Genomic DNA, 10202 nt, shown 5'->3' on the forward strand with positions numbered 1-10202 from the left:
AAATAGATCAACTAACTTTTAAAAAAAAAAACGAACGCTAAAAGAAGCAACTTTCACAAAAGGAATAACCCTTCAATGTTAAATGTCGAAAAAAAATTCTTTTTTACAAAATAGATCAAGATTTTTTTTTTAACTCGCATTCAAAACGGAGCCCCCGACACGAAGCGAGAGCTCCACAACTAGTTATAAACTATTACTTCGTAAATTTTAACACTATGTGTTCTCGAGTTTTTTTTAGGTGGAAAGGAATGAGGTGGAGAAGAGAAGAGAGAATAAGGATGGAAAGAGTTGTAATTTAAAATAATTTATGAGTATTCTCGAGTTGGGAAGAAACTAAAAGAAAGGAAAGAATAATTAAATTAAACCAATATTTAAATTGCATCACATAATTTAAAGTGTGATTCAAATTATTTTTTATTGTAATCTTATGAATATTATAAAAACCAATGAGGCTCTTTAAAGTAAATTATCATCGAAATAAACACCATCTCTTCTCTATCTCTATTATTTCAATTATATGATTGTTATATTTTTTTTTCTTGGAGATGTCCCACCCTACTGCAGCTTCTGTATTTTTGCTTTTGTGAGACTTAAGTATATTCGTAAACAAGAAAAAAGACTGAAAATAAATACTCAGTAATAGAATTCACAAGGATAGAATAATGATTATACACATATAAGAAATGCTTTTCACCACAATCCGCCCTAATTGGGAGGATAACTCTATGGACAAAAAGACCATCTACTATCACCTCAACTCCTCTATTCTCCATTACTTTCTTTTATAAAAAAAACTCAAAAATGGTTAAGTAGTTCACTATCCTCTACTCTCCTCTCCTTCCTTTTAAGAAAAAAAAAAAAAAAAAAAAAAAAAACTCAAGAATACAGCGATCTTTAATTGAGTAGCAGAAAAAGTCATTGAACCGTTCAAAAATTCCTTATTTTTCCAATACTTAAAAACGAGTTAGTTGACCCACTTGTTCAACGACCCTGTGGGCGTAACCCGTATACGCGCCAACATTCCCTTGCCGTTTCCGCTAAAATAAAAAACAAAATTATATTTCCTTGATTCCTTCTTCTCAAACTTATTTTCAAACTGTAAATTCATCAAATTCAATTCAATTAATTCATTTCATTCTAACTTAATTATAATATTTTCTCAAAATTAAACCCTACCAATCATCATGGGTTCATCGTTATTAAACGGTGAAAGAGCCGTGGTTATACTATTTGTTTCCAGCATTACTTACGCTACACCTGTATCTATTCTTTTTGAAACCCTAGCTTTTGTGCTTATTACTATCTTCGCTCTATTCGTCGAGATCTCAGTTGAATCGTACGATTCCGTGCTTCCTTTTAAGATCAGGTAGCTAATTGATCCCTAATTTACACTCATTTTATTGAATCGTGTTATTAGGGTTTATATATTATATTATAGCTGTCAGTTTGTGAATTTGTTAAGTTATATGATACAAATTGTAAAAATTAAATAGCTCTTATTTGATGTTACCATTATATCTAAAATAATTTTATATATTTTTTTTGTAAAAGCAATTGGAATTTTGAATTTTATTGGGATTTAATGATGTTAGGCCAGGTGCTTCATCAGGGATACTGTTGGGGGCAGTTACACTTCCTGGACTTGCTATTTCAAAGCTGATACAATTATCAAGAGCTTTGTTGGTGAATCAAGTAGGGATTGAAGGTACATTGTTCACCTTTTTCTCATGAAATGCACCGGTTTATAGAAAAATCATTCAAACTTTGTTATGTGATGATAATGTGATGGACTAAATGAGTTGATGTTGTCTGACTGAATGTATTTCAGTGATCTTTGGCTTATGTGCTTTCGACATTTATCCTTTTTTGCAGATGTTGAATTTATTCGGTTGCAATATTGGGCTACTTGTACTAGTTGCCTTTGTCTGCTGGTTTTTCTTTACTCTATTTCTCGCCATGAATCTAACAACACCAAGTCTGCGTCTTTTTTTTATGGTTGGAACACGAAGTTCAGTATTAGCTCCATCACCTTATTTACAACCATGTGCTATCTATCTTTTGCTGCACAATCGTCTAGTGGTGAGTTTGCGTATTAGATTCTTTCTAAAGATTCCATCTTTGGTAAATTTAGATGCATACTTAAGGTGAATCAGAAGTTTCTAGAACTGAAACTTGTAATGTGATCAATTCATCTTGCAGGACTGTACATAGCATTGACTTTGTTGTGGATTATCTGTCACGGATTGACAGCTGTGAAGTTTTTTCAGCACGTGCTCTTAACTTTTCCTGCATGTGCTTCATTCGGTATTCCACTTGTTATATTCTCTCATTTTTTGGTTGCCAAAGACTTTTTTGAGTGACACGATGCGGTGCTTTTCGGTTACAGCTGGATTTGTTGTTTATTTTGGAAAATCGTCTAGTAATACATATCTGTTCTTGTTTATAGGGGAAGCACTTTTGGTTACAGCTGGATTTGTTGTTTATTTTGGAGACATGTTTGCATTTACGATTGCAAAGGTTATATCTAACTTCGTGACTTTTGTTCGTTAATATTTAATACAGTCCCGGTGTGGAAATTTTTTATGCATGGTTCATATTTCTTAGGGATCATGAGAAGCCTATTAATTTCTTTCCCTATTTAGTTAGATTTTATGTTGATGTGTTGCCATATTATGTGTTTAACATCAATATATTTGTAAGCAGATAAGTAAGCACCTCGTATCATACGGGTTAAGTTATATTCCATATGGAGTGGAAAGAAGTGAGATAAGCACTATAATTCAGGTACAACTAACTTTTAGTTGCTTTATGAAACATAAAATCCCCATGTACCCTTGTGCGTATGAATTTGTTTTTTCATCTCAAAAACATGATAAATGTGTTTTCATACATACAGGGGCTGCTCCTTGGCCTTCTTCTTTCTCCAATATTGTTCAAATTCATCCTTCGAGGAATGGACGTTTATTCGAGCTCTGCTAACTCTGAAATCGGAGTAAATAATGCACGGGGACGATCATTTACATTTTATGGGTCTCTAGCATTTATTTTATTAGCCCTCGTTCCATTGTGGATGCAGTTTGTCCAAGATTTTCCTGTTCATCCCTTTTTATGGTACTGCTTAACTGTATGATAAATATTACTAGGCGGTTATATTGTTAATATAATTATATGGATCAAGTTGCTTAATTTACATTTCTAAAGATACATAATTTCCTTTTGTCAGGGTGTTAAAGTTTGTTTTCTCTGAACCACACAAAAGGCTTTCTTTGTGTATATATTGGGTGGCTGTAATATGTGTTTCGGTTTTGCGGTTCTATGATATTTCAAAAAACAGTAAGATTGAGCGAATTCTTCTGCGTAAATACTACCACTTGGTGGCAGTTCTAATGTTTGTGCCAGCACTTATCTTCCAGGTAATTTTGGGTTCTGTTTGTATCTATGCCATACGCTAGTGGTGAAAAAATAGGCGGTTGGATAATGGGTCAAAATGGGTAAAAAATGTGGTGAGGGTCATTTTGGGTTCTGGAGTGGTTTTATCGAAAGACATTCACTTTTAACAATAAGCGTGCATAATATGATTACGCTTACAGATATATTACAATATTTCAAGAATACTTTGTTTGTAAAGTCAAGTGATTTAGAATCTTTTAGGCATTAAAGATACTTTTTGGGTTACTTTCAACCGCTTTGGCCATTTCTTTGTTTGACCATAAAGATCTTACACAAAATCGACATCAACTTATTCATGTAAATGGGTCGAAATTGCCACCTCTATTTGCTGGCTGTACCGTGCCCATTGGACTTGTCTTTATTCTCGGATAAGGGAAGGATTGTTTACATCTCACCTCCCCCATACACGACTTATGTGGTATTGGGTTTTGTTGTTGTTGTATAAAAATACTGTGTTCTTTTTTTTCAGCCATTGTTTCTGAATTTGGCTTTCGGTGCAGCTTTGGCAGTATTCTTAGTACTGGAAATCATTCGAGTAAATTCCTCTTGAAACTCAGTTTTGATGTTCGTCTCAATTATTTTTAGTAACTAAAATGTCATTATGGGATATATCATGTCGTTAAAAATATTTTGTTGCCAAGATTAAAATATTGTTCTATGCAGGTTTGGAAAATTTGGCCTTTGGGACCAATTGTACATCAATTTATGAATGCCTTCACTGATCATCGCGACTCTGATCTTCTTATAGTCAGGTGTTTATGCTTATTCCTTCATGTTAGTTATGTATATATATACATGTTATTTTTGTAATATCAAAATCATTTTTTTTAAAACTTTCATTATGCAGCCATTTCTCACTTCTGTTGGGATGTGCATTGCCTATCTGGATGTCTTCCGGATTTAATGATCGGCCTCTAGCTCCTTTTGCTGGAATTTTGAGCCTTGGAATTGGAGATACCATGGTGAGAATGCTGATGCATTATATTTCAAACAAATGAATTAGAACAAAAAGAAAAGGTTTATCAATAGTAATAATACAATAAAAGCATTTATCTGTGATGTAACATATATATTTAAACCTTTGTTAGGCATCTATGGTTGGCTACAAATATGGCGTTCTACGGTGGAGTAAAACAGGCAGTGAGTATATAGCTTTACTTATTGTAGCTGGTTACTTGTGTTATCCTTCATCCCTAACAAGAATCTTGTTTCTTTTTAGAGAAAACCGTTGAAGGCACCGCTGCTGGCATAACATCAGTTCTGGCTGCTTGCTCTATCCTTCTTCCATTGTTAGCCGCCACCGGACACATGTTCACTCAGGTTTATTTCTATTTGTATCTATCAGAAGTGGCAATTTCAACCCATTTACATGTGAATGGTATCAGTGAACATGTCAAATATGTAAAATATTTTGAGGTAAAAAGGGATCAGGTCAAATGGGTCGAAAGTTGCCAAAAGTGTATTTCTAGTACATAAAACCTCTTTGTATTTAAAAAGTTGGAGATTTATTACTAACTTCTTACAATTATCTGCGGATAAACATGGTTCCGTCAACTAATTCAGACCGTTACAAAAGTTAACCACTTTTTTATATAATGCAGCACTGGTTGTCTCTTCTGCTGGCGGTTACAGTTAGTGGTTTGTTGGAAGCATACACAGCACAGCTTGATAATGCCTTTATACCCCTTGTTTTCTACAGCCTTCTATGCCTATAAATTAATACCAAATTAGTTATAGGATTAGGTAAATAGATATCCCTTTTTGTAATTTTGGCTTGTATACACATAATATATAGAGCAGTGGATTAAATATTCTTATATGCTAAAAACTACACATATGCTAGAATGACCCTAGAAATCATATATACAGTAGAGTTTTTGTTAACTTTTAATTGATGCACTCTTGTCCATTATTGAAATATAAACATTGTTAACTTTAAAAGGGTGTTCTTCACCTTTAGCGTCTTGTTAGGGATTTATTCAAAAAAATCTTTAGCGTCTTGAAGGACAGAGAGAGGTGTTGCCCCAGAAATTCTACTTGTGATTCACTGGCTTTCTGTCTGTTTTATTGCACTTTTCTTTATAGCTCCAGGTCTTGTTGTACTCGCAAGCAAGGACGGAGTTTTGAAGGACAGAGAGGGGTGTTGCCCCCGAAATTCTGAATAAGTATTATATTTTACATTATTGGTTCGTTATAGATGGAAAAAACACTCGAATGAATATTATGGAGTTTTTTAAATGGTGATGCAGCGGAGTAAGAGCACGATGAGTGGTGACGTTCTAATTCGATGTTCTGGATGGAACCTTGAAAATATTTAGTGGTGGTGTGGTTCACTGTTCATGAAAGAAAAGTAGTATTATCAATGAACCTTGAAAACTAGTACTCGTCAAAAACTTCCGGTGATGTTTCTGATGCCAGTTGATGTAATGCGGGCATCACTTTTCAATCGTTGTAAACCCCGGTTAAATTCTAAAAACCGGGGTTTACAAAATTATCTAAAAACCTTCAAAAATTATGAGGAATAGTCGTTCCCTCATGCGGAATTGTTGTTTGAAATACTCACCGAGATATTTCGCGTTTGAGCCAAAGTAGTAGCTCATTAGCCTTTCGTCGGCACCAACTCGATCTCTATTACGCAACGTGTTAAATTCCATTCATGATTGAATTTTCAGCTACAATATCAATCATTTGTAGCATATACTCATCGTCGGGAGAAGAAGTCGAAGACAATTTTTTTTTAATATGAGAGGTATATTTGTTATGGAAGAGGCAGAAAGAAATTTATTTTAAATGTGAGAATACGTGAAATATGTGATGGTATTTTTTTGAAAATGTTCCACTTCTTGCAGGGGTGGAGCTACTTGTTAGTATTGTGTGTGGGGGGAGGGGGACCCACTGACTTGGCAAATTAGCCAGAAGCTACTTACCATATAATGTAAAAAATCTAAATTTTAAATAGGTGACCCCATTAATTTTAAATGTGTGATCATATTTTTTGTTTTTTTACAACCGCAATTTTGTCATCAAACCCTCTCATTTACCACCCACGCACCCGTTAGGAAGAAACTCCTCGCATCCATCGCGCAAAGCGTACCTGGAATGCTTTAGGTTAACTGTTTGGCCCGTACATAGTGAAGGATACCAGAGGCACAACTTTGGAGAAAACTCCCCATCAGGATTTGAACCTGCACCTATTTTTTTCAAGAATACGGGCCCACAACCAACTGAGGCTTTTTACCACTAAACCAATAGTTCGGTGGTGTGTGATCATATATTGATGTTTTTGAAGTTCAACAATAGTTTTTTAAAGCCCAATCGAGTTGCCATTTCCGTTTATTACCACAAGCAGAGATAGTTTTTTTGGGTAAGCAAGGAAACCCTCCTATGAACGAGCACATTGGCTCCCCCATAGAAGGTAAAACCTCGGGTAATCAAGTCCCCCCGAGCGCGAGACCTAGTATCGGGTGAATTGCGCATTATGCACACCCTCTAGTCACACTCCCTTTTTGAACAAGTTGGCATAGCCATAAATTAATCCCGGGTGGTGTGCTTCATTGGGCAACTCGGTAGCCACTCAGGCAAGCCTGAATGGTTACAAGCAGAGATAGTTAAATGCCTTATAATATAAAATCACCCCAAATTTAAACATTCTATTGTAGAACTGTTTAACATACCTCCAAATATATATACTCCCTGTTGAACAGTGATTAACATTGAAGTTCATAGCTTATTATATAAAAAAATTATTTATTATTTTACGCTATCTAATCTTTTTTAGTAGCTTTAACAACTTTGTAAATTTTTTGCGTTATATTGTGTGCCCCCAGTGATTGAATTTTCTGGCTCCGCCCCTTTCTTCTTGCGCTCTGATAAGAAGTAGATAAGAAGTAATTTTAGAAAAGAAATTGTCATAAGTACTTTTAGTTTTCTTACAACACAACAACAACATGCCCAATCCCACATATGTGAAGTATGGGGGAGGTGAGGCGTAGACAACCCTTCCTCTATCCTAGAAAAAAGAGAAATCATTTCTCCACCCCGACTGAAACACTCACAAGAGTAGCGAAAGTTCCCCCTCTCTTTGTTCGACGGATAAAGAGATTGCTTCCGAAAGGACCTCCGGCCCAAAAAGTAGTAAGAAAAAAAAAGTAAATAACTTAAATAAATAGAGTTAAATAAATAAATAAAATAAAAAATAATAAAATCGAGACGCCATGAAAATGGTAGGAGCGAATTTCCATGGTTTTTAAAATCAAGCATGGAGTTCAATATAGCCACTAAGCGACTGTCAAGTCGCCAATAAATCGACGCTTGGTGTTACCACCAATAATGGGCCGTATATATATGTATGTATGTATGTATATATATATATATATATATATATATATATATATATATATATATATATATATATATATATATATATATATATATATATAAGGGAACGTACCTTAGGCAGCCGTGCAGGGCTCCAGACATAACGAGAAATGTTACACTAAAATAACCATAAACATAGATGTCCACAAACTAACAACCAGAAACACTCATAAACATACATAACTACAGACATAAACCTACATACGTACATACCCCCATACATACATACATACATACATACATACATACAAACATCCGTATCTAAACAATACATAAAACATAAACACAAGAAACATACATGCGTACATATAAACATACCCACAAAGGCAAAAACATACATACACACTAACAAACCTACATCCATAAACATACAAAACATAGAAACAAACATAAGCATACTTACATACGCATACATACATACAAAAACATACAAACCTCCATAAACATGTCCAAATCAACCATATATGCACACATATAAAATACATATCCAAAAAACATCCGTACCTAAACATGCATACAACCATACCCTAAACCCTAAACACGTGTACATACATACACGTACCTCCATACAACACAAACGTACCTGCACACACATTTATACCCAAAACCAAGACGGGGTCCTGGTTAAATGCAAAGCACGGAATACACGATACATGAAGATACATACGTACACAAACAACCATACGAACATCACTTCACAGGAAGACACCAACACACCTTCTCGCATACACACAAATAAACCAAAGCCTAATCGTCTATTCTAATTCTAGCCCTCCACGCATTCCTATCAGAAGTCATGTCCTCGGTCAATAAAAGCTCCTTCAAGTCGAGCTTTATTCTATCCTCCCACCTACGTGTGTGTCTACCCCTTCTCCTTACACCATCAACTGTAAGCACCTCGACTCTTCTAACAGGTGCATTAAGTGGTCACCTCCTCACATGTCCAAACCATCGAAGTCGTTCTTCTCTTAGCTTGTCGATAATGCTTCTAACTTTCAGGTTCTCCCTAAAAACACTATTTGGGATCATATCCAACATCGTCTTACCACATGTCCACCTAAGCATCCTCATCTCTGCCACCTCCATCCTCCTCTCTTGCGCTTAATATCAACAAGAATACATTTTTAACCTTATAAATTAAAATATTAATCTCCATTCTAAAATCTATATATCTATATTACAATATAAAACAAATAATTAAAGGATATTAATTCAACATTAAAATATAATGTGATAACCCGGAAATTCCTGACCAAATTTAAACTTTATCTTTAAATGATTTAATGTTTCCGACACGATAAGCAAAGTCTGTAATAATGATTCTCAAAATTTTTGAACTAATGTTATATATTCAGTTAACCTTTGACTATTGACCGACGATTCACGAACATAATATATATATATATATATATATATATATATATATATATATATATATATATATATATATATATATATATATATATATATATATACAATAAGTTGAAATATTAATTATTAAAATTATTTATAAATAACTTGCAATGTGTATTTAAAAGCTGATTTATGTATATTAAATAAAGATATATACATATATATAATTTCAAGTTATTTAGTAAACGATAGTAACATTCGTTTGTTGATTCGATTGATATTTAGATAAGTGAACTAAAACGTTTAAGATGAACAAGTAAAACACTAATTTGCTACAGTATTTTCGAATTGCTACAGTACCCAAAAAGCTACAGTGTTTTTGAAAATCACTATTTGCTACAGTAAAAAAACTTTGCTACAGTAAAATACTATTTCAAAATAGAAATGTATATATATATATTTTACAAGGTGATAAAATAAAATATTAACTTAATCTTAAAACGATTTGATTTAAAATAATATTATTATATATTAATAAATAACGAGACATTGATTTATAGAAGCAAATGACCACAACGCTCAAATGTAAAGATAATACTTTGGGTAATATAGTCTATCGAGGATTAAGTCTAATTATTGATAAAGGTACATGTCGCGTAATGAAAAGTACTAGTTTTCTAAGCGTACGAAAATGCGTTCGAGAAACCGGAAGCGGGACATAAGTCAAACGTAAATGTACAAGACATCGGAATCAAAATTACAAGATAACTGGGCACGAGAATATAATATAATATATAATTAATTAATTTAAATTATATATATATTATATATATTATATTTAATTATGTCGACGAGCTAGATTACAAAACGTTTGAGTGCTGGACAGTTGGCCCATGCGATCGCATGGGAAAATGCCTATACAGCCATTCGATCGCATGGCTATGGGAGACAGGCCAAGTGCTATAAAGTTCGAACGTTTTCTCATTTCTGATTCACTCTATCTCTCGCACCTACTTACATAT

At 33.9% G+C, this 10202-nt stretch overlaps 1 protein-coding gene across 1 annotated transcript; it reads left to right on the forward strand.

Annotated features, from left to right (window-relative positions):
* The first annotated feature begins 1008 nt into the window (after window positions 1-1008).
* On the forward strand, window positions 1009-5231 carry LOC139844062 (dolichol kinase EVAN). Its single transcript, XM_071834274.1, has 14 exons — window positions 1009-1366; window positions 1593-1705; window positions 1873-2079; window positions 2200-2304; window positions 2447-2517; window positions 2704-2784; window positions 2897-3111; window positions 3224-3413; window positions 3920-3985; window positions 4114-4202; window positions 4298-4412; window positions 4539-4590; window positions 4670-4770; window positions 5052-5231. The coding sequence occupies exons 1-14, from the start codon at window positions 1185-1187 to the stop codon at window positions 5163-5165; spliced, it is 1701 nt and encodes a 566-aa protein (XP_071690375.1). The 5' UTR covers window positions 1009-1184; the 3' UTR covers window positions 5166-5231.
* Window positions 5232-10202: the final 4971 nt, after the last annotated feature.

The sequence above is a fragment of the Rutidosis leptorrhynchoides genome, chromosome 4, assembly GCF_046630445.1.
Source record: "Rutidosis leptorrhynchoides isolate AG116_Rl617_1_P2 chromosome 4, CSIRO_AGI_Rlap_v1, whole genome shotgun sequence".
In the NCBI taxonomy this organism is placed as follows: domain Eukaryota; kingdom Viridiplantae; phylum Streptophyta; class Magnoliopsida; order Asterales; family Asteraceae; genus Rutidosis; species Rutidosis leptorrhynchoides.